The 26,243-nt window shown below is 36.9% G+C and overlaps 1 protein-coding gene across 2 annotated transcripts; it reads right to left on the bottom strand.

The window, feature by feature from the left end:
- Nucleotides 1–4,161: 4,161 nt before the first annotated feature.
- On the bottom strand, nucleotides 4,162–26,020 carry FANCB (FA complementation group B). Of its 2 annotated transcripts, none has more exons than XM_036840035.1 (9): nucleotides 25,910–26,020; nucleotides 18,333–19,382; nucleotides 15,568–15,720; nucleotides 14,631–14,717; nucleotides 9,194–9,322; nucleotides 6,665–6,831; nucleotides 5,754–6,196; nucleotides 5,396–5,633; nucleotides 4,162–4,696 (listed from the first exon to the last, which is right to left on the bottom strand). In XM_036840035.1, the coding sequence occupies exons 2-9, from the start codon at nucleotides 19,263–19,265 to the stop codon at nucleotides 4,282–4,284; spliced, it is 2,565 nt and encodes an 854-aa protein (XP_036695930.1). In that variant the 5' UTR covers nucleotides 19,266–19,382; nucleotides 25,910–26,020; the 3' UTR covers nucleotides 4,162–4,281. The 2 variants fall into 2 exon arrangements, with proteins under 2 accessions (XP_036695930.1, XP_036695931.1); XM_036840036.1 differs by having other exon boundaries at nucleotides 4,163–4,529; nucleotides 25,910–26,012.
- Nucleotides 26,021–26,243: the final 223 nt, after the last annotated feature.

Raw genomic sequence — 26,243 nt, forward strand, 5'->3', positions numbered from 1 at the left:
AAAATCTGAAACAGAAATTATGGAAACACTCCCATGTACCACTGCAACAAAAAGAATAAAATACCTAGGAATAAACCTACCTAGGGAGACAAAAGACCTGTATGCAGAAAACTATAAGACACTGATGAAAGAAATTAAAGATGATACCAACAGATGGAGAGATATACCATGTTCTTGGATTGGAAGAATCAACATTGTGAAAATGACTATACTACCCAAAGCAATCTACAGATTGCAATCCCTATCAAATTACCAATGGCATTTTTTACGGAACTAGAACAAATCATCTTAAAATTTGTATGGAGACACAAAAGACCCCGAATAGCCAAAGCAGTCTTGAGGGAAAAAAACGGAGCTGGAGGAATCAGACTCCCTGACTTCAGACTATACTACAAAGCTACAGTAATCAAGACAATACGGTACTGGCACAAAAACAGAAACATAGATCAATGGAACAAGATAGAAAGCCCAGAGATAAACCCACGCACCTATGGTCAACTACTCTATGACAAAGGAGGCAAAAATATACAATGGAGAAAAGACAGTCTCTTCAATAAGTGGTGCTGGGAAAACTGGACAGCTACATGTAAAAGAATGAAATTAGAACACTCCCTAACACCATACACAAAAATAAACTCAACATGGATTCGAGACCTAAATGTAAGACCAGACACTATAAAACTCTTAGAGGAAAACATAGGAAGAACACTCTTTGACATAAATCACAGCAAGATCTTATTTGATCCACCTCCTAGAGTAATGGAAATAAAAACAGAAATAAACAAATGGGACCTAATGAAACTTCAAAGCTTTTGCACAGCAAAGGAAACCATAAACAAGACGAAAAGACAACCCTCAGAATGGGAGAAAATATTTGCAAACGAATCAACGGACAAAGGATTAATCTCCAAAATATATAAAGAGCTCAGGCAGCTCAATATTAAAAAAGCAAACAACCCAATCCATAAATGGGCAGAAGACCCAAATAGACATTTCTCCAAAGAAGACATACAGATGGCCAAGAAGCATATGAAAAGCTGCTCAACATCACTAATTATTAGAGAAATGCAAATGAAAACCACAATGAGGTATCACCTCACACCAGTTAGAATGGGCATCATCAGAAAATCTACAAACAACAAATGCTGGAGAGGGTGTGGAGAAAAGGGAACCTTCTTGCACTGTTGGTGGGAATGTAAATTGATACAGCCACTGTGGAGAACGGTATGGAGGTTCCTTAAAAAACTAAAAATAGAATTACCATATGATCCAGCAATCCCACTACTGGGCATATACCCAGAGAAAACCATAATTCAAAGAGACACATGCACCCCAATGTTCACTGCAGCACTATTTACAATAGCCAGGTCATGGAAGCAACCTAAATGCCCATCGACAGACGAATGGATAAAGAAGTTGTGATACATATACACAATGGAATATCACTCAGCCATAAAAAGGAACGAAATTGAGTCATTTGTTGAGGCGTGGATGAATCTAGAGACTGTCATACAGAGTGAAGTAAGTCAGAAAGAGAAAAAGAAACATCGTATATTAACGCATATATGTGGAACCTAGAAAAATGGTACAGATGAGCCGGTTTGCAGGGCAGAAGTTGAGACACAGATGTAGAGAACAAACATATGGATACCAAGGGGGGAAAATCACGGTGGGGTGGGGATGGTGGTGTGCTGAATTGGGTGATTGGGATTGACATGTATACACTGATGTGCATAAAATTAATGACTAATAAGAACCTACAGTATAAAAAAACAAACAAAAAAACAACTAACACTAAACTTTCTTTGGGTTATTTGTATGGAAATATGTTAATATAAATGTTTCAGACATTACATGAAATTTCTAAAAATCTTATATGTTCTGGTATAATGTTATAAGTCATAATTCTAGTTATTACTTTAAAATGTGTATCTCAGAAATAACTAAATTTCCTTGTCAACTGCATTATTACGAACTTTCATCAGATCTTTAACCGTGGTCATTTTTAAGTCTTTTGTCATTTACAGACAGTTCTGGGTGTACTGTGATGCTTTTGCAAAAATGTTCCTATAAAAGGGTTTCATCTTCAGGGAATTCATGGAAAAGACTCTGACAAGTACAGGTTTCTGGTAACTGACTGTACTGCTGAACTGAATGAATAAGCATTTTCAGAACTCTAATGAAAAACTGATGAATTCATAAAAGTGCTAACAAAAGATCAAGATGAAAAAAAAATTAATTACATGGATCTGAGTGAACTGATGAGGATGATTATAATTTTGTGACTTTCTGTTTGAATTAAAAAAAAAAATCCCACAAGGACTCAGAGGCAAAAAATATACAAATCAATTTTCACTGCAGAGTAAAGGAGCTGTTACAGTGGAGGATTACTGGACTGAATGTCAATATTATGACATAGTATGAGTGTGTTTCGTGTTCGGTAACTGCAATCACTGTTGCTTTTGTTGTAGTCATCCATTTACAATGCTTGGTGTCAGTGTATTTATCTCTTGTAAAAATAAAATACAGTGTGTGTGTGAAAAAATAAAAAGAAAAAAAAGAAAAAAAAATTATACTGGAGTACAAAGCTCACTTGTAAAGAGGTTATTTGGTACATACAGATTAATACCTTTTGGTTGCTTTTATAAATAAAAAATAAGCAATATGCTGTTTTTTTTTTTTACTATCCTAGCTTTTCTATAGATAAACTATTAAACTATTACAATTATATTCTGTTTAGTGTTTTGACAGCCTCCATTTTACAATTTAGTTCCTATATTTTCTACCTGGTTGTTCTTTCAGAACATGTCATGGGAAGTTTCACTACATCTACTGACACACATTGCTTTCAGACTTCCACAATTAATCCTGAAATTATCACATTTTCATTTCCAGAAAGTCTGAAATATTTTTCATTGAGATTTCATAGAAATCGAGCTATAGAGTTATAGAACTCAATTTGCAATGGATTACTAAAAAAAGAGGTAGCATATTATATGGACAACCATAAAAACCGAGACAAGACAGTAATAACCTAGCTTCTCAAAAACCCACTTGCATCACCAGATCATTAGGGACAAGCACTTCTGAGGCACGGGGTGGGGGGGATTAGCACTTCACTGCTGCAAGTGTGAAATACCGCTTTCTATAATCATCTTTATGTCTTTCAACTGAGACAGAAACTTCCATCTCACTTACGGATTTTAGAGCAAAAAGGATCAGAAACATTCTTTTTGGCCCATATCCTTTTGTGTCTTTTCCCTTCTCCTGACATTCTCTTATTACTTCAGAATTCTTATTTTTTCCAAAAAGAAAAGAGAATAGGTTGAATTTTTATCCCTTTGAAATGCCTCATTGGACCCCTTAAAAATCACTTAACTGAAGTGAATTTTCACTTATTTTTAAACTTCTCAGTCCCTAAGGAGTGCCATATTCTTTAAGTTACTTTAGTTAGGATTTTACATTTTAGCTTTGCCTAGAGTTGGAATTTCAGATGGCTTAAAGGCAATTTCAATTTTTTAAAAATAGTGGCCTGTGAGGTATGCTTAGCCTTTTGAAAGAGAGATGCTTTTCAAAGAAATGCCCCCAAATTTTCACATGCCTATAGACTTACGCAATTTCATAGAGGCTTTCTAAGAAAATTTAATTTAATAAGGGTTTCCACCATAATGGTCTCACCTAGACACTCTGCCATTTAAATTTCCACAGGGGCTTGATGTTTACAGAAACTTCTGAATCGTGACAACCTTGTTTATCTGTTTGAAGCTCATTTTTATATGCTAGGTTTTACTAAGCAGAGTATAATAAAAGGGCTATTTAAGGTTTTTTGAAGATTTAGAACAAAATATGGTTCCATCACCTATGTCTTAAGTGGAAACACTAAGGCAGGATTTCTCCACCCCGGGCATTACTCACATTTGGGCTGGACCCTCCCTTGTCGGGGGCTGCGCTGTGCTGTGTAGGAAGTTTAGCCACATCCCTCACCTCAACCCACTAGATCTGAATAGCACCCCTCTCTTGCCCTCCCCACCTGCCACTACTTCTGACAACCAAAAAATATCTCCAGACATAGCCAAACACCCCTGGGAGGCAAAATGAGCCCAGGTGAGAAGTGCTGCTCTAAGGCATGCTATTTTGTGCATCTTCAAAACCAAAGATTCTACAGTAAGCCTCAATCTTTATTTTTACAGAGAAGGCATACAATGTAAGATGAAAACAAGTAGGACCAAAACACTCTGGCAGGGAAAAGTATTCTAAAATATAACCAAGCTGAGATTGTAATTATAAATCAGTCACTTTCTGGGCAGCAAGGTCTGATTTCAGCTGAACCTCAGCTAATTTCAAAGTCTTTTCTCTGTAAAGGGCACCACTCACTTTTAGGTTCGTCCCCAACATTTGCTCCTTTTCTCTCTGAAGTTCTTTTCTGTAGGGATGGATGCTTTCCTCTATGTCTGATAAGGCAGCCACATCACCACTACTCTTTTCTTTGCTTGCTTCACAACTCTGCACCAAGTTGCTTTCAACCTTAACTAAGGCAGAAGAAAAAGAACCAAGGGTAACCAACTCCTTCTCCAAAGCTAATGCCAAATGACCAATTAGGAAATCCTCACTTCCTAATTTTAGATATTTGAAGAAACTGTTTATAGGGAGAACTCTGCTGAGATTATGAAGGCACTGGAACAAAACTGTTTGATTCCTGGAATAAAAAACCAAACACAATATTACACAACTTAGGACAGTGCAAAATGGTCATGTACAACATACTGTAGTAATCAATTAATATTCATTTCTAAACTCTCTAGTAATCATCAGAACCAATAATGCATTCATGTGGTCACTGACATAATTCAGACTGTAGCAATCAAATACAGTCAGCCCCCTGGTTGGTTGAATTGCAGATGTGGAACCCATGGGTATGGAGGGCGGACCATACTATGCCGTCTTCTAGGACTTGAGCATCCGTGGATTTTTGTGTCCACTGGGGTCCTGGAACCAATCCTCCATGGATACAGAGGAACAGCCGTATACATATCCTAAACCAACTCAGTATTAATCAGGTTGCTTCCTGATTAAAGTTCTTTCTCTGAGTAATACGATCAAAATTATATTTTTAAAACTTCATTGTGGGGGAGCAGTAAGGGGAAATCTTAAAGTCATTATTAGGCCCTAATCAACCCCACCAAAAAGCCAAAAACAAACATAAAATCAAAACGGCTTCAGTTTCTAAATGAGACCACCTGTTCATTCATGTTGTACCAGGCGATGACCTGGACATGTCCCACAATGGTATAGAACACTACCACGGGGATCCCTGTTGACACACACACACACACACACACGCACACGCACACACACACACACTTCCCTGGACCAATTCCAATTTGATGTGCATTACCTGGAATAGACTATTAAAATCCCTTCAAATGGTGTTCTTTGTTTCCAGTTGAAGAGTGTCCCATAGAAACTTCCTGGCCTTTTGCAAAAGCAAATTTCTGGAAATTCTTTGATAACTTCACATTCCATGTGTTCTAAGAGCCACACCTTCATTGAAGTCAGAGCATAGCTGGGTGATATGATTTGAAAACAAGCTCTCTGCCAGGCCGCAAGAAGCGCAAAGAGATCTTCCATGTGTTCTATGGCAAAAACATGTCACAAGTGCTGTCATTAAACTCCGCCCATTATCACATAAAGGGAATTCTTAACATTTTCTGATTCAATTAGGTATATGATTAAAAAGGACCCACAAAAATTACCTATAGGTTTCTTCTTTGGAAATGTCAGCAGGTATTTCCCACTTGAAAGATCTTCTAGACTTAAAAAAATTCTGCCACACTGAACATAACGAGTTGCAGAATGGTTACCATTCTCTCTCTCTCTAATTTGTAGCAGCACAATGCAACAAAAATTACTGAATGCTAAAAGTGGTGAAAGAGATGTTACAGCAGTAATCATCTGCACATACTCTTTCTCAGATGGTTGTACACAAACAATGCTTTCCTCTTTCTCTTCCTCTTTCTCACTCTCAACACTCAACTTGATTTTTTTTACCGCTGATCCTATTTCATATGGCACTGAGCCTGGTACTGGGGAAGATATCCTACTCAACTTGATCACCCTATTTTGACACTTAATGAGCGGAAAGCTGGAGTTAGGGGCTTGATCCATTGACAGCGATAAAGTCACATGATTCAGGGACCTGTAAAAAATACAGAGCTCTGTTTACTCTAAAAGCTCATTCTTTAAAATCAAACAGATGATTAAATGCCATACAAACAACAACCAAAAAGTTTTATTCTCTCCTTTCCTAGGAAACATCATTTCAAATGTAAAATATATCAGAAAATGAAGTGTAAAAGCCAAACACATTTTTAAAGATTCTGTAATAGCACTTCTCTTGAAATAGGAAAGCAAAGACATTATAAATATGCTGGACTTAAGGAAGTAATTTTTTTAGGAGAAAGGAAAGGTAAAGTAATGCCTGTATTTTATTTTTGAGGTAGATTTTTCTCCTTTCCTCTTAAACAAGAAAAAAAAAACTACTAAGTTTTTAAAAGAGTCGATTTTGGTAATTATTTAGAATGAAATACCTCCATGCACTATATTTCTGTTGGACAGTGCTGTTGTAGAGCATCAAGATAATGTTATCATGTTAGAATTTACTTACACCTTCAAAGAAGATGTGGTTTTCACTCCAACAACCAAGCTATCCTCTATTACACGATACCATATCTTCTCTACCAGCTGTTCTGAATCTTGAAAATTATCTGATAACTTTTCATCAAAGGTATAGACAGGATTTTCTTCTTCACCACAAAGAGTGACAAGACATTCCTTATGGAAAAATGTTTAAATAACTGATTACAAAAAAAACAAAACAAAACAACCTGCCAAATGCAGCAAAACTAAAAAAAATAATGTAAACCAGCTTTTGGCTGGGCCTTACGGCTTACATATTTTAAAATAAATTATCATCAATAATATACTATAGATTATATATAATTCACTAAAATAAAACTTATAAAACATACAATTAACCATCTACTTGGATCAAGAAGCATGGCCTGACTGTAAACAGGGCTCTGGGTACCCAACACAGAGCCAGCAGGGATGTAAACCTGGAGTCCATTTTGAAAAATAATCTCACAATACGTGCTCAAGGCATGCTGAGAACAATCCAATCTTTATTTTAGCAGTGACAACTCTAAAATGTAACTGGAAACTTTTGTATGAATAACAGTGATTAAACTATCTTAGGACAGCTGATCGATTATTGCTAAAATTTTCTTCTTTTATTTATCCTTTTTTAAAAAAAATTCTAGTAGAGTTGATGCTAAAATTTTCTTCTTTAAAGTCCAGGCCACACTCACTTATTTCCGCACACATATGGATTTATAATAGAAATGGAAATAGGAGGAGGAGTAATGATAATAATAATACACAACACTTACTGAATGCTTGCTATATGTTAGGCACTGTTCTAAATGCCATTCATGCGTCAATTTGTTTAACCATCACAGTAACTCTAGTACCCTAGGTCGGTAGTATTATTATCTACATTTTCCAGATAAGGAAACTTGAGGCATAGGGAGGTTAGGTACCTCGCCCCAGGTCACACAGTTAGCAAGACTCAGCTGGAATCTGAACCAGAGGCAACTGCTTCCAGAGCCCATGTTGCATATTAACCATTACTCTATACTGCCCCTCTATGTGGTAATTACTGAAAAAAGATATGGGCACTTACATTACAGTGAACGAAACATGTTCCTAGGAATCTGACACTTCTGCCAGTAGCTGTCAGATTTGAGGCAGGCTATTCACCTGAAACCCGCAGAAATTTTTATTACCTGCCAGAAATGCTCTTAAAGTTAACAATGTAAAGGGCCCAAAACAGTGTCTTGCACGCAGTGGCTTCAATGCATTAATTTCTAACATTTCTTCCCCTTTTCTAACACCAGCAAAATCACCGGGGTCAAGTGGGGAAGGGAAATGGGAAGACTTTGAACAGTGACTTTCTACAAGGACTCGCATTAGGTTTCCCAGGAGATGAGAACAGTAATACAGAAATGCAAGACGATGTGCTTTTGTTTTTTATGTTAATGGAATAATATTTTGGGCCAAAATCATCATATGGCTAAGACCGAAGTACAGACACAAGGCAAAGAGCATTACAAGAACAGTAAATCTTAAAGGAAGTCAAAGCAAGGCACTAGAGTGACTTGAGGGAAGAAAATGTAACTTCAAGTGTGTCTATGTCCAGTTTTTCTTGATTTATCTGTAACTCTGTTATGCTATCTTTCTCTGTAGGGAACAAATGTGCATAAATCCTATTTTTTATGAAGTCAAAGCAGTTTTTGCTCACTTTCTACATTACTATACTGGCATAAGTAACTGCAAGGTACCTGAAGAGGTTCTTACGATGGTCAACCACAAAGGAAACGAGAGTAAAATTATAAAAAGCAGATATGAGGACTAGAAGAGCATAGCAATTTAGGGACATTAAGTAGAGGAATAAATATCCTTAGAAATGAACCATGCAACAGACTAAAAGAATAATTATATTAATGATGAAATTATGTCACCATTAATACAAGGTAAAATAATACTCAGTATATTCTGTTTAAGAAGTCAGAAAACATATACAATTGCCCCTTGAACAAAAGGAGTTTGAACTGTGCAGGTCCACTTACATGCGGATTTTCTTCAATAGTAAACACTACAGTACTACTTGATCCCCAGTTGGTTGAATCTGCAGATGGGGAACCAGGGATACAGATGGCCCACAGTAAAGTTACTTGTGGATTTTCACTGCGTGTAGGGTCGGCGCCCCTGACCCCCATGTTGTTCAAGGGTTATCTGTAGTTCACTTAGGAGTAATTTCTATTCAAACTATACAAATAAAACAGTTTAATATTTAAACCTTGTTTAAACAAAAGGACTTGTTCCCCGAGGTTCCTGATAACTGAGATTTTAATATCCTACAGAATAATCCGCAAATTGGTAAAATATTGGCTTTTTAACCAAATAGTTTTCAATGTCATAAAAGCCCACCATTACATAATCCCTGCCACTTTGCTTCTTGATCCATTGTGCAGCATTTTCTAATATATTCCAATATTCTAATTTAAAGAACTCTTCAATAGCTTGTAGGTTTTCAATTCATAAAATGATAAAATGGTCACATGATCAACTTTACCTCCTCTGCACTTGATGTACTATCATCTTTCCCTTGAAACACGTTCATTAAAGCCTTGTAAGATTTTGAAATAATTTTTTCCTTAAGCAAGAGATGCTGCTGTAATTCCTGAACAGAAACCAAACCAACCTGTAGAGTATAAAGAAAAATCATTGCCAGAGATATAATTTCAAATGAAACCGAACGTACCAATAATACGTAAGTATTTTCTCCAAATTTGCTTATTAATTCATTTTTCTATAGACAAGTAAAGAATACATCTCAAAGCAAAACTATTTTATTTACAAATTTTGAGTCTCTAATTACAAAGGAAAATAAACACAGCAAATAATTACAATAGTTTACATATCAAATTGAGAGAATGCCAATGTATTTGCATCTGTTTCACTACTGAGTTAAGTAATGAATCAATATGAATATGAATAAGTCCAATCAACATTAATAAAAAGCAAGGCCTACCAACACTCCTACTCCAACAAGAAAACTGTTTTTCTTGTTGAAATAATTTCTGCTTCAAAAAGCAAGATGTATCATTATGAACAGAAATGCTTACTTTTGATTTGATACTGCTTGAAATCCTCTGTTCATATGACCTTCATAGCAAAATTTTAAAGGTAACATGTAACAGATCCCAAACTGTCACACGTTAATTGTTGTGCAAATAAACTCAGTGCTCGGGTCCAGTCTTAACTACCGGGGGTAAAAATTGGCTCTGAACTGGGCATACAGCAAACCGTTCCTCTTATTATACCAGGTAAATAGATTTCAGCACTAAGGATGAAACATTCATGAAATATATTTTACTCCTGAAAATTTAAAAAGAGTCGCGTCACTGAACATTTAGAAGCTGTTTCATTTCAGATGGATATCTGAGACTGTTTAAGTATTAATCCAGCTTTTAATATAACATGTTTTTCTAGACTGAAAAAAAACAAGATGCAACCTCTATTTGCCTTTCTTTTAAATTACATTTTAAGGCAGATAAATTCTTTTTCCTTTTATCAATGAATAGAAGTTGGAGAGTAAAGACTGAATTCTATCTTCCCTCGGTGCACAAAGTATGTAAAGTGTCTACCTAACATTTTAAAACTTCATCTGTTAGCCTAGTTCTGAGGGCTCCACGTCATTCACGTTCCATCATTCATTAGTCGAGTAACTCATGACTGTGGGGCCGTGAGATGTACCTGTCTGGGGTAGAGAGCCAAGTCTGAGGCTGCTGGAGGGGCAGGGAGTGGAAGAGAAGGATACCCGGGCAGACTGACAATGAGGGCACCCTCAGAAATTATCTGTGGTCTCTCTTCCCTACTCTCTTCAATGTGACCCCCACTCCAGGAATAAATCGTGTGTCATTAGACTACTTAAATATTCTATGTTGTTACAAGTTTTGTTATAAAATTATGAAAATAAGCCCAAGATAACAAATTTAAACAACATAAAAAGACATCTCACCTTCCCTTCCTAGACCCTCAATCCCATTTGCACAGCCAAAAGATTGCTTACCTTTCCAGAACTTTTCCATGTATATGTTAAGGTATGCTTTCATTCTCCTCCCCGTAAACAAAACCTACCCCAAACCAAATACAGGAGCACACTGCACTGCGTGACACCGAATCTTGCTTTCCTGTTCTTATTGTGATCTCTTTCATATGTGCAGAAGAGTGTGCAAGACAAAAAAGCAGTTCATAGACTAATGATGAAGTAGACACCCCTGGAACCACACCCAGGTCAAAAAAGCAGCACTTTAGGAGCAGCCCATGGGCCCTCCCCGATGGAGAACCTCTCTCTGCCGGAGGCAACACTACCCTGGCCTTTCAGGATAACTTCCTTGTTGGTCCTCATCATTTTACCACCATCATATGAACTCCTAAAGAATATGTTTAGTGTGTGTGTGTGTTGTGCTTCTGAGCTTTTGTAAGTGGAATCGTTCTGTATGTAATCGCTTTTCGAGTCGTCTATTTGTCGCTAGTAGCTGTAGCTCGTGCCTTGCACTGCTCTGTAGCACCCCATCGACTCACTACACCAGTTCCCCTCTCCTTCCTCCCGCTGATGGACAGTTGGGTTATACCCAGCTGTGGAGCATTACAAATAATGCTGCTGTGAACATTCCTGTACATATGCACAAGTGTCTCCAAGGTCCTGGCCTCTCCTTATCCCCTCCAACAAGTGGCTGGAAAATAAACTGCATGGGGAAAGAACAGTGAGCCGAACTCTAGTTCTAACTCTGCAAGCCACCTCACATTTCTGGCTCTCCATCTGCTTCCTCGTATGCAAAATGGCGGAGAGGGTAGATTTGTTCATCTCTAAAAGGCCTTCCAGCGCTTAGAAATGTTTTGAGCCACATTGAGAGCTAGTGGTAACATGTGGATACTTGAAACAACATGGACGCTCAGCTATCTCTTAGTCCCTGCCTTCGTATGTCCCTGCCTTCCCTCTCTGTTTCTTTCATATTTTCCTTCTTTGTCTCTGTTGATACCTTCTAGATAATTTTTCTAACAGTCCAGTTTGCTTATTTGCTCCACATCTCTTTGAGTCAACTGTTAAACTCATCTGTTGTTTTTTTTTAATTTCAATTTATTTTTAGTTTATAGAAATGGTTATTTTCTGTGAATAATTAATCATGATGCCTTGTTTCTTCATGTGCTTAGTTATTCTGTAGGTGGCTCATTTTCCTTAAAAAATTACTTGTGAGATTTAGATATGGGAACATATGTATATGTATAACTGATTCACTTTGTTATAAAGCAGAAACTAACACACCATTGTAAAGCAATTATACTCCAATAAAGATGTTAAAAAAAAAATTACTTGTGAGATTCAGAAGAGACCTAGGATAAATGTGTATTCCTAGAGAGGATTTTATGTTGTTTCTGCCAGGTGACTAGGGCACTCTTGCTTTATGTTAAATACAAACGCTCCCAGGGCAATAGTAGCATCAGTGTTCTGCTTGTCTCCCTGGGTTCCAGACTTTAGAGTTTGGCCCGCTAATTTATTCTCATATTTTCAGCTTTTTGAAGCCTTTAAGAAGATTTTAAAAACATATTTCATCTATCATTTTAAGTTGTTTTTATCATCAGAGTTGATCCAAATAAATTAAGTGACATGTTACCAGAAGTGGAATTTCTAAAAGTCATGCTTTCATAAATTAAATTATTTTGGCATCATTTAAAAATCAGTATAAAGAGGTACCTTATTCTTTCTGACAGCTGCATAGTATTCCATGGTTCAGTTATATCATAATTTATTTACCATACTCCTAATGATGGATATTTAGATTTTGATTGAACTTTATTAATACTACTTAAACGTTCCTGTAAAATCAGCTTTGCTTACATGTATAAGTATATGTTTAGAACAGATTTCTAGAAGTGAAACTGCAAGAGTAAAAAGATATGTGCAATTCACATTTTAATAGCTATAACAAGTTTCCTTCTGAGGAGGTTGGACCACTTTACATACTCAACAATACTGTTTTAGAATGCCTATTTATATTAAGAAAATTAATCCTTTGTCAAATATGTTCCAATTTCTTTTTATATAATTTGTCTTTTTATTTTACTTTGTTTGCAGCACAAAAGTTTTTAATGTAATCAATCTTTTCCTTTATGGTTCTATGTCCATTATGTTTTATTTATCTACTGTTCACATTCACATCTAATATGTGTTCACTAAGCATTTACTGAATTCACTTTAATATTAAAATACTTGCAAAAAAAACTTTTAAAGGGCCTGCAAAGTACAAATATTTACTATCTGGCCCTTCACCAAAAAAGTTTGCCAGGGATAAAGGAAAAAGATAAATGACAACACAAGGAAACAGACAAATCAGAAAGGAGGGACAACTGGCCTGGCCTCCTCATTAGTGTCACTTTTTTCAAAAGGGGGAGAGGGCATAATTCTAGATAAAAAGACCAATGAGACATATAATAATCAAGTGCAAGTGTAAACTGATTGGATCCTGAAAAAAGCAGCCATATAAAACACTTTTGTGGCAACTGAAGCCACCGGAATATGAACTGAATAGTAAATAAGATTAAGAGATTATTATACTAACTTTCTAAGTGAATAATGGTATCGGGGTTACATAGGAGAACGTCTTTATTTTTAGGAGATTCCTGCTAAAACACATAGGAGTGAAGTATTAGAATATATGCAACTTTCAAATGGTTCTGCAAAAATGTACAAATACATGTACATACACACACACACACAAGCAGAAACAGATGAGGCAAATGTGATTTTTTATAAAATAACAATAGTTGAATCTACATGGGGACTAGAGATAATCACTGTTTTAGTCTATGAATTTTCTGTATATTGGAAAATTTTTATAAATGAAAAAAGGCAGGTTACATAAGAACAGGCATCGTATAATCACATTTCCATGTAAACTTGCATATATTCATTAAAAACATCAACAAGAATATGCAAGTCAAAGTGTTAAAATTGGCTATATCACAGTAGTGGAATCATAGGTAATTGTTAGTGTCTCTTGAATATTTCTTGGCATAGTCTGAGTATTTTGCAGGGAATGTGTGTTACCTTTGTACATTTGGAAAAAAATCAAAAACTTTTTTAGAGAGCTTTGTATGGAAAACTTGAAGGTAAACTGATCATGTTTAGAGCATGTCATGATTCATCATATTTGCTGCTCCTTTAAGAGTTATGGTATATTGATCCTAAAAACTAGGAAGAATGTGTTTTCACAAGTCAGCCTCTATTTTATCTTATAAGGCTTATTAAATTTACATAATCTTACGACAAAAAGGTATCATGTTTAGATGACACATTTATAAGTAATGTCATAATAGCTTTTACAGAGGTACCAAAAAAGGAAATAGATCCTTTGAAATAAAGGTTTCCCCACTACCCAAAAGTAGATCATGCCTATGAAACCTTTTGAAAGCCATTATGAAATGATGTAAAGCAAAGAAGCAATTACCTTAGGACACATCTTGCTAAGGGATGCACAAGATAAATGAGAGATAAAGCACAGGTGCTCACAGACACAGGTCAGAGCTATGGCGGCTGGATGCTGAGATGCCGAGCGCAGTTCCCAGGAAGGAGCTTGGTGGGGCCATTCTCGCTTCTCGGGACGCGCGCTGCCTCTGTAACCAGCTTCTTGCAAAACAAATGCTGAGTGCTATTTTCACTTTCGCCTGTTTTCATAAAAGCGAGTCCTCTTTGGATTTCTTTCGGTTAGCAAAAACAGGTGCTAACGTAGGTCTTTCGTAAAAGCAAAGTGGCATAAAGCAAAGCGGCATAAAGCAAAGTGGCGTAAAGCGAACTTTCAAAAAGCAGGGGATATCTGTACCATATTTTTCCCTCCCAATCACTCAGTTTCTTATACTTCAAGGACCTTTCTTTCAATGTTCTTTCCTTCATTTAGAACAGCACTAATCCAAAAAAGCAAAAGCAAAAACCAAACAAAGACACTAACTTTCAATCTTCTTTCCAGAGGTGGAACCACCAAATAATTCTTTTTGTTGTCAAGTAAGTCATCTTCATTGTAATCCAATGTTTCACTCTAATAAATAAAACAATACACTACAACTGAAATTTTGAAATAAATTGAAAATTCTTAAGATTAACAAAATACAATTAAAGTTTATCCAAAAGGCAGTGTGCCACAATACACATTGTTATATAAAAGACAAGATACATATTTTCCCCCTCATCTTCTCATAACTAGAAAAAAGAAATTATTATTTCCACTATTACCACCCACCTAACATTTGTATACTGCTTCAAAAGTATCAGCTTACTAGGCTTTTATAAAATCCCTTAACTAGAGAAAATAAGAATTATCCTCATTTTACTAATGGGAAAAAAAAAACAGAAAAAAAAAAACTGAGGCTCAGAGATGTTTTATATAGATCTGAAACTTCCAGAGTATTATTTTCCTTATGCTCAAAATCTTAAGATATTATGAACTGTTACTTCTTTTAGTAAAGCAGTTTCGCTTTATTTTGTTCCTTAATTAATCCAATATTATCATGTTTATTGGTATAAAATGTGCTTTTCAGAAGCAATGATAAAGTTAATTTACAGTATTATTGTCACTTGAGTGAATACCAGATATACTATATTCCAAATTTATAACAAAAACACCTACACTAATATGTATAAAAGAGATAACTAATAAGAACCTGCTGTATAAAAATAAATAAATATTTTTAAAAAGTCAATTTGTATAACATTTGTTGAAAGAAGAGTCACTGTACTATTTAAAAGATTCAATGTATGTATTTTTAAAGTTCTAAAAGCTTACTTTAAGTATGAAATCAAAAATATTTAAAGGGTAAGTCAAAAACTTTAAAGTGCTCAAATTTTCTAAAATGTTCTTAAGTAATGCATAAAAAGTAAACAGAACTTACTGAATAGTTTAAGTTGTCCAGGTCTGTTATTTTAAAGGAACTGAGGCAATCTGAATTCAAGGGGTCCTTAAAAAGTAGCAGTACTTGTTCAGTTCCAGTTCCAAGAAAGTCATCTATCAGTACTGAGCTAACTTTCTCCCACTTAGCAGCAACCTGAAAGAGAGTGGTAAAGAAGGAATAGAGAAAGAAAAAAATCAGATGAGAAGTAAGCTAAAGCCTTTTGTTGCACGTAGTTCTAATTTGTCATCTACAATCTTACAAACAAGCAATGAAAATGGTAGGGTAAACACTGAAAACGAAACTAAAATAAAGATATTGGGAGATGAGAAGACATAAGGAGTCATCAATTTATAAACAGCAAGGTACTGAAATTTCTTTATCAACATTTGTCCAGGGACTGTCACGTTCCTGATTTCTATATTAAAATTTTATAATTTATAAATTCTAACACTTCTCATGACTAATTCTAGTGAAGATTCTTTCTCTAACTGGTTAATTTAAGGATGACCCTCACTCCCATAAGCCTTAGTGGATATGTATTTATAATCAAACCAATTAAACAAAGAATTCAGTGGCATTAGGTAACTAGACGGTACTAGCAAACACTTTAAGAGCTCTCAAAGCAGAATAACGTTTAAGAGTCCATATGAAATTAATTAATACCCTAAACTCTGGTAGGACAGAACATAGTCATTATGAGGGGCACAGAAAGGGAGGGATCCTAATAGTGGGGCACCTAGAATCATCCTAGCCTAATGAAATGATTTCTTAAGTTTATACAAGAACGTGAGACCCCAAGTTTAAAACAGAAGACGACTTCTTAAAGATCCATAAAGCTGAAAGCTTCCAGATTGGTCCCCTAGAAAACTAACACCGTGGGGATCAGAAACCCCTTCTCCCTCAGGCAGAAAAGCTGAAACTCCCACTTAGAATCCCGCACGGATACATCCTCCCCTAGGTGGAGGGTAGCCGGCATTAGAGCAAGAACATAAGACTCTCAATCTATATAATGAAATATCAATCTTTCCCCTATAAGGTTAATTCCAAAGCAGTGATTTTTCACTCTTGCAGGGAGAAAGCTGTAAACTCATATCCTCCCTTCCTCCCACTGCCCCGCCATGAATAGCATAGACTATAATGAACCATGTGAAGAGACACTGGTAATAAGAATGTGCTCAGCACGCAAACACCATAGAGCTGTGCACGCATGCATGCACACACACGCTTGCAATCTCTAGCTCTACAATAGCGCCATCCAAAAGAAATATACGTGAGCCACAAATGCAAGGCACATATATAACTTTAAATTTTCCAGTAGCCAATAAAAGAAAGTTCTCTAGTAGCAGTAAAAAGGTGAAACTTATTTTATTTAATCTATCTAAAATATTATTTCAATGCAATATAATCAATAAAAATTATTAAAGAGATATTTTATTTCCATTTTTTACTAAGCCTTTGAAATCTGGTGTGTATTTGACATGGACAGCACGTTCTAATTCACACCAGCCACATTTCAAATGTTGAATCGCCACCTGGGGCTAGTGGCTACCGTATCAGACATCGCACCTCTAGAACATATTAGCCTCTTTCTATCTACAACACACCACTATCTGTTTCACATATACTTGACAATGATCTCAATTTTGAAATGTCTGCTACATAGATACTTGTCAAAACTTGCAGAGACAATTTCTTACTTGTGGCATGTGGGATCTTTAGTTGCAGCACACGGGATCTAGTTCCCTGACCAGGGATCCAACCCGGGCCCCCCCGCATTGGGAGCACGGAGTCTTACCCACTGGACCACCAGGGAAGTCCTGTGATAGAAATTTTAATTGAGCTTCTAATTAAATGGACAGGGCACATCAAGTAAGGCAGTATCTGCTTTTTTTCCCAAAGCAGCACAAGAACTTAAAAGGTTGTATAATGTACTAAAAAAACTACTTTGGAAGATCTTAAACTATAAACACTTCATATCACATAACTGAATGTGCTGATAAACATCTTAAGCCAGGAGGACGCAATGTTAACAAAACACCAGGGTCAGAGAAATATTATCGTTACAATCCTCCAGTTGCCTTTTCGTTTTCTGCACCTTTTTACTCGTGATTGAACGCTCAATACCATTGAGTATTTTAAAGCAATTTCCCAACCTTACATTAAAAGACATGAGTACATGTAGATAAAATGTGAATGCTTGCTCAAAGGACAACTCTGAGTTTCAAAATGTAACATAATGAAATTCTCTAAGCAACGGTTTTTAGAAAAATTAACACATCACTTTTCTCTGGAGAACAATTATTTGTCTCTAAAGGGACAATGACAGCTTTCAAGGAATTCCTCTAGATTTTATTTTAAGTTTAAAACGATAATGACCAACTTTTAAAAAGCTCAACGACTGATTTGAGTTTTCTAGAAAGGTTTATGATCTTATTCTAAGTAAAAATACAAAGCCAATTATTACCAATTAATGAAAATTAGAAAGTTATAGTAAAAGACAAATAAATAGATAATAATTGTAGTTATGTATTTATGTATTTCCAAAAACTCAAGGGTTTTATGACTCAAAATCGCAAGGCAAAATCTTTATCAAGTAATATTCAGATAATTTTAAGAAAAAAGAATGATGTAACATATATGATTTTCTTTTTAGTGCAGCACCAAAAATTGATTTGGATAATAAGACTCCAGGATGAATCCTCTGAAGCACAGGGATGCTTAGTTGGTCTAAGACTATGCCAACTGAATGATTAAAAGTACCATACCTGAAAGTTCTTTTCCCAAACAGCACAAGCATCACTGGACCTAAAGGATATGACGAAAAGGAGGTCTCCTCCACCTGAATCCATAAGTTGAACTGCACAAGGATCTCCAAATGGAAGCTGGCACACACTTTTAGGAGTCCCATTTTGGAATGAAATCAGCTGATTCTTTTGAGTAAGAGCAATCAGAGACACTCTTAACTGGTTGTTGACAATCTCAGTTGCACAGACATGCACACATGCTATCACACTGGTATAAACAGGAGGGATAATGTATGTATCATTTATTACTTCTCCCCTTTCAAGGGAGTATACACAAAATTGAGTATTCCAAGTTGCATAATCTGATTTTGAAGGCTGTGGGGTACATCCTTCCTCAGATAAGTAACATGTCTTTCGTCCTAACAAAACCATACCTACATTTTCAATCTCCCCTGCCCACTCAATAGAGGAAAACTTAATGGACACAGTAACAACTTTGCCAGTTTGGGAAGAGATATAAAATAATGTTTGGACATGTCTCCATAAAACTAAAGGGCCATTAAGGACCCTTATGCTGTCCTTCAACTCATAGAGTAGTCTAAAACTCAAACGCTTTTCAAATTTATTGGTACTGTGAAGAAATAGTAGAAAATATCTGAAAATGTTAGTCTCTTTAATGCACTGTATCATAATATAAGGCAGATTAATTCCAGTTCTGAAATCTGAAACACAGTCGCAACCCATAATTTTTAAATGAGAGTATTCTTCTTTTATGCTAAAGAATCCAGTGGATTTCTGAACAAATACTCCTGTTCCTCTGTCAAATACCATTCTTCTGACATGTAACACAGGTGTTTTTGTAGGCCCTTCATCTACAAAATTTCCTTTAGACAAACGAAAAACAAGGACTTCTCCATTATAACAGAAGAGCCTTTCTTGTTCATTAGATGACATTGCTTGTTTGCTAGTAAAGCCAGAGTATCAAGTCCAATTTTCGAATGTAAATCGATTCCAGTTGATGCTTCTAAACCTAAAAATGAAATGAGGGAAACTGCCATCCAGTAGGCAGAGCTGAAAAGAAAACACATGTTTTTGTTAGAGAACTATCACATAGGTAACTATAAACTTTGACATTTTTAAGCTTTTCATGCTATTTTAACAATGTCACGCTTATCAAAAAACTGTATCCCAAATATTATTTCTGTACAGCCCTTAAAAAACACAGTTTGCAAATAATCGCACCACAAAAGATAACCGAATGTGTTAACAGCATCTATTAAAAGGTGTGGGTGCTCTATTATAAGGAACTGCACACATTCTCTCTGGCTCAGGGAATTTCTTAAGGGTTCTACTTCTGTCTCTCAAACCTACCGACCTAATCTGGTTTCTCCCTCTCGGCCTCAGCTCCTCTACAATGACAACTCAGTCAGTCAAGGATTCAAATTAGAGCACTCCCACAGCCCAGGCGCTTGGGCTCCTGCTTCCCTGAGAAAGGAGTTCGAACGGACTCGATGGCCAAAATGAAAGCCCAGAAAGAAAAACAGGAGATGCTGTAACATGGCTTTAAAAAATCTCCATAAGAGTAACAGAAATAAATCTTAAATCTTACTTTGCAAAAACTGCAGTTTTACACCCTAAGGAAGTGACTATCCTCATTCAAAGTAGAAGAAAATAGAGATTATAGAGGATCTATAAAATAGAGGATCCTCTATAAAACAGAGGATTAAAATAGAGTATCATTATTATAATGAACACAAGAATTAAATAATATCTATCAATTATTCATGCTTATTATATGCCAGGTACAATACATGCATTATTTCACTTAAAGCTCACAACTAACTCTTTTAAAGTAAGTATTCTTATTATCCCATCTTATAAACAAGAAAACCGTATTTTAACAAAGGTCAGAAAATTCTTCCAAGCTGACAAAGCTAATCAGCAATGGCACTAGATTTGGAAGAGGGGCCCATGGCTCCTGAACCTACACTTTTAACCACTACAGTGTCCTGGCACACATTCCCTTACTCTGAACACTGGTTATAAGAAAGGCAACTTGAGAGAATTAGTAAAGTAGAATACAGAACAAAGGAACACCCCCTCCACTGAACACATGTAAGAAAACATGTAAGAAAAAGATGTTGATGTCTCTTTATCCAGTGGCTATATATGCTGAGTCACTCCTGTAACAGTTACCAAATGCTTAGCATATGCTAAGAACCGTGCACCTTTAGAGCACCCTCTGAACGTTGGGCCTGCCTTTTACTAGATGTGTGATCTATGGCAAGTTACTTAACCCCTTCGTGCCTCACATCCACATCTATGTAATGGGGTGTAGTAACAGTATCTACCCCACAAGGTGCTGGAATTAGCTAATACAACTCACTTGAAACAGAAGCTGGCACACAGAAAGTGCTAATAAAGTGCTACTATCATTCTCATCATCATGGCCGGCTCTGGCTCATACAGTACCTAATCTTAGAAACATCAGAATAGTTGCATACTTAATGGTCTGTGAATGCTGAAATCTCTCTCATCACTCACTATAAGTAACTCTAACTCATGCTCTCTCTTTTCTCTTATTTGTGGATCACTTACACCAGGAAAATAAAGTACTTTAGAAATAAATGAAAACTAGGTCATATACAAGGAAGTAATATTGTTTTCCTGTTTCAAATGAGAAGCAAACTCCAAAGGCTTAGGTTCTGTTCTTTTAATATAAAAATCTACCAATAGTCGAATTAGAAAAAAAATCACTGAACCATAATCTATAAATTTAACTTAATATAGCCTGCATTTTATTGAAATGACTTGATTTAGAGGCAATTCTACTTAAAAGCAGACTAGATTAGTCAGCATCTACATTCGAATTGGAGATGCTGCACCTTATTGTCTAACTTCCAAATACATGTGGTTTTAAAATACGCTCACAGCAACTAAGCCCATGCGCCACAACTACTGAGCCTGCGCTCTAGAGCCCACGTGCTGCAACTACTGAAGCCCACACACCTAGAGCCCGTGCTCCGCAACAAGAGAAGCCACCGCAATGAGAAGCCCATGCACCGCAAAGAAGAGTAGCCCCCGCTCGCAGCAACTAGAGAAAACCCGCGTGCAGCGACGAAGACCCAATGCAGCCAAAAAAATAATAATAAAATAAAATATGCTCACAAATTTATTTGAAATTCCTTCCATCAAGAAGGAATTCTCCTCCCCTTGAGTGAGGCCTGGTCATTATGACTCACTTCCAGCCAACAGAATACAGCAGAAGACTGAGTGACAGAGCATGGGGGTTTCCTCAGTGACCTCTTCCTTGGCTCACTTGCACAGGGGAAAGCCACCTGCCGTATCATTAAGACACTCGGGCAGCCCCGCGGAGATGTACACATGGCAAGGAACTGTGGCTTCCTGCCAACAGCCAGCAACGGACTGAGGCCTTTTGCCAAGACATGTGAGTGAGCCTTCCAGAGATCCCATCTCCCAGCTCCAGTCAAGCCTTTCTGAGCAGAACCACCCCGCTAAGCGGCTCCCAAATTCCTGGTCCTCAGAAATTTTAAGTTAATAAATGTTTGTTGTTTTATGCTGCTCAATTTGGGAGTAATTTGTTATGCAGCAACAGATAAATACATTCCTCTATGGCATTTGGGGTTTTTTTTTCAAATCGATAATATTGTTTTTGAGAATTTCAAGAAGTATTAGTGAAGTAACTGGAGATACTAGATCATAATACAAACTAGCAGAAGCCAGTTTCCTGGCTTGTTGTTAAGCAATTCATGCAAAGATCTGGGACAATAGGTACCCCAGAGTAGTTTCAGCTTCATCAGTAAAGAAGATAGGCAGGGTAACCAAAGGTGTGGCTTTTACTTATGAAACTACGTTTTACTTGAAAGGAAATACACATATTGGTTATATTACATCAAAATGTATGACTACTAATTTATTTCAAATTTCCCACAGACATCTCAGACCTCTTAGAGGACTTCTAAGAAAGTTTCCTTTTTTAGCACTAAATGATATATTCTTTTTTTAGCATTATATATTGTAAATATAAATTATATATTCTGAGGTAAAGATCTAAGAACTCATTGTCTTTTACTACCTACTCACTTCAAAAGGTGTTCAGATTTCTTAATACTAAAAACAACCAAAAATACCTTCTGTCCAGGAAAGGATTTTGTTATTTTAATAGTAAATGTCACAACTAATGTGTCATCAACACAATGCTCTTGTTCACCAACACCCAAGTGTGACAGGAGTAAGGAGGATCTTAGTGGTAAGACCACTAAGTAAAAGGTTACAGAACCGCCCCCTTCAAAAAACTTTGGAGTATGTATTGTTGCACCTTCATAAAGTAGTGAGTTAGGAAAATCAGGCCCCTTACATTCTATTCTTTTAATGCTATCACCAAGTTCCTTAACTTAGAAACTTCTTTCTTCCAATTCTCTGATCCAACTGCCACTACGATGAATCAGGCTTTCATCTCTCATTTACGTTGCGATAAAAGAAGCCCTTTAATCAGTCTTCCTTAATCTAGTCTCTCTCCCCTCTAATATATCCATTCATTTATGCTACCTCAGTTATTGTTCTAAAACACAAACTTGACTGGGTAACTGTCCCCTAATTTAAAAGCTTTGCATGCACTTACCGCCACTCCCTGCCACCGCCCAGATCTACGATCTATGATCCCTAAACTACTACCTGGAAAGACAGATGCGAAACAGTGTATTGAACGTATGAATGACATAGAGATAAACGGGTGCAAGCCACTGCTAAAAAGCTTGGCATGGCATTCAAAGCCCTATTATAATCCTAACCCAACATGCTTTTAGCATGAGCTGTAGGCAAAAAGCAAAGTTCTTCTCATGGACTTAGACTCAAATAGATTTAAAAAACATAACTGTTACATAAAAGGTCATTTTTTTTTATTTTTAAATACTACTGCAAAAACATGCACATTTTTAAGATAAGTTACTCTAAATGGACCATCTTCAGGGTTAAAAATTAGAAACTTTAATATATTTATAAAGATAAATTTTTTCCTCAAACTTTCTGTAATCTCAAGGCTTACTGAATTCACGTATCTGTGAACACCTGTTTTATTTTATACTATGCAACATCTTTTTTAAAAGTAAAAGTTCTGAGTATATGTTCATAAGACAAATCTTTAAGGCTATGGAATAAGTGATAATGTTCTTTTTTCAGATAGAAATAATCTGGAAACAAACCCAGGTTCAATTTAGAGGTTCTTAAACCAATATAAACAAGCCTTGATTAATCAAATCAGGACACCAGGCTTAGTATTCCAGCCTATTAGTCACTTGACTTTTTACTTGGTACTCTTATAACAGTGGCTGCAGAATAAAACAGGTAACTCAAACCAGTTAAGTTTTACCTCCTGTTTCAGCTCTGGAGGAGGGTGGGGGAGGGAGGGAGGGAGGGAGGGAGGGGAGATTTGGGTGCAGATTATTTGCAAAATACTAGGTAGTTAATTTGAGCTTTTCCTGTTCTGTATTACCACACATCAAAGTTGACTGTATATATTTTACATACAAAATGAAAACAGATGTGTGAGTATACTAGAAAAACAATACATGCTAACCTAAATATAGTAGATGGGCAACGAATTATCACCCTTCTCTCCCAGCCTCCCACCAAGTAAACAATGTTCCTGTTCAATGCTAATAATAACATTTGGCATTATAAATTTCAGAACTCTTAAATAAACTACAAGTCTGGTTCAGGAAGATCCTAAAAGACACTATATTACCTGCAAATGAAAGCTATAAAACTCTAAGAAACCAATCGATAGATTGCGACCAATGGAAAGTGTCTTTGGAATCCTACCTTTGGAAAAAAGATAGAATTAAGACTCCCAAAGAAAAACTTCACCTAATAATATTAAACATAAACTTATGAGCGTAATACCCATAGATATCATTTTTCCAACATATAGGACATTGTTTACCTAAGTAAATTAACTTGGCTACAGAATGGGTCCACTGTTAAAACTTTTTCTACCTATATACCTAGGTCATTTGTTGGGGCTTGCCCAGAATCAATCTCCCCTTTCCCAACAACACTTAGTGTACCTGAAATGTAGATGAATGTGGGGGGATGGTGATCCACTAAGAGAATCAGGAAAGATGAAATTAAAGGTTATTGATACCATACTAAGGAATTCTAGCTTTCTCTAAGCAATGATAAATCACTGAAAGATTTCAAAAATAGAAATCACAGGATTGTACTTCTGAATAATAAAGATCCTGGTGACAGTGTTGAAGATGGGGGAGTGAATTGAGATTGGAGGAGGAGCCATCTGTTAGAAAATCATTACAAGTACTTAATTAAAGGGAGACTTTGGGAGGCAATTTGGCAGTAAACAGAAATGCATATACTCAGCAATTTCATTTCTAGATATGAACCCAGAGAAATAATCCTACATAATAGTGCACAAAGACATTGCTCTAGAATGTTCACTTTGCTGTTATTTGCATTTTTTTTTAAAAAGCAAAAACTTCAATGACCAATAGGGGAATGAATAAATACAGATGGAATATCATACTACAGTTAAAAGGAATGAATTAGATGTGTATCATTGTGGCTAGACTTCAAAAGTCAAATGAAAAAAATTAAGTTGAAGAAAAATGTATACCGTAGCACATTATGTATCAAAATCAAAACACATAAAACAGCATGATATATTTTGTTTACCTGCAATGGCTGTATTCCCTGACTGCTTTCTCTATGCCAGGCACTGTTCTAAGCACTTTGGACTAACTCATTCCTCATGACGTCCTTATGCTGTAGGCAGTATTATCCCATTCTACAGATGGGGAAACTGAGGCATGGAGTTTAAGGCCTACAGATAGGAAGTGACAGAGCCAGGATTCAAACCTAGGCAGCCTGGTCCAAAACAAAAAAAGCAAAGGTGCAAAGATTCATGCCAAATCCCAATGACTGTTGATTTTGGAGAAGAGGAATATCAGAGTAGGCGAGTGGAGCCAGAGAGAGACTTTAGCCATATCTTAAATACTATTTCAAGGACGTATTCAAATACTTATTAAACAGTGTTCATTTTTCCCCCATAAAAAAAAGTGAAGATATAAACAAAATTTGGGGCAAAAGAGTGTCCATCGTGGTTGACTACGGCTGGTGGGAATATGGGGGCCGTTCTTAAAATTTCTTGGTAGTCTTCTGTTGCAAAAACCAAAAATGTCTCCAGACATTGTCAAATGTCCCCCGGGGGGGCAAAATTGCCCCGGCTGAGAACTACCTTACTTAAACCGTAAGACGCTTTACATCTTTTAACTCTATATACCTGTCTTAAAGATGTCAAAGATATATCCTCTGTTAAGTATTTCACCCTCCAAGTGAGAAAGATGCTGCAGAGGTGAAGAAAGTGTCAAGCGAAATAATCCCCGAATAGAGTAAGCACTTGGAGTAATCTAGTTATCCTTCCAGAGAAGGGTGGGCACAGGCCCCGGGAAGCCCACTTCCTTCGCGCTCTTCCGCAATAAAGGGACTTAGGGGAGCAAAACCCTGCGCCGCCGTCGCCACCCCCTCGGCGAAGGCTGGGTCAGGGAACACGCCACCGGCCCTACCTCAGCGTGTGAGGCTCTAGCACACCGCGGCCGCCACGTCCCCGACGCCGAAAACCCGCTCAGCACCAGACGGCTCCAAACCTCCCGCCCGCGCGCTGCATCTTGGGAGGCCCAGGCCGGAGGCTGCGTCCAGCGCAGAGGAGGCGGAGCCTGCCTAGCCGGCCAGGACTCGGTTGCCAAGGGAGGCTGAGGAGGCGGGGCCTCCGGGGAATGTTGTGAAAGCGAATGGCAGGAGGAGCTAGCCCGGGCTGAGCTTGAAGAGGGAAGCGCCCGCGATCCGCCGGCTGGCGGGGGCGGGTCCGCAGTGCAGGAGACGTCGGGGGGCGGCGTCCGA

This window comes from Balaenoptera musculus, chromosome X (assembly GCF_009873245.2).
Source record: "Balaenoptera musculus isolate JJ_BM4_2016_0621 chromosome X, mBalMus1.pri.v3, whole genome shotgun sequence".
Taxonomy (NCBI): domain Eukaryota; kingdom Metazoa; phylum Chordata; class Mammalia; order Artiodactyla; family Balaenopteridae; genus Balaenoptera; species Balaenoptera musculus.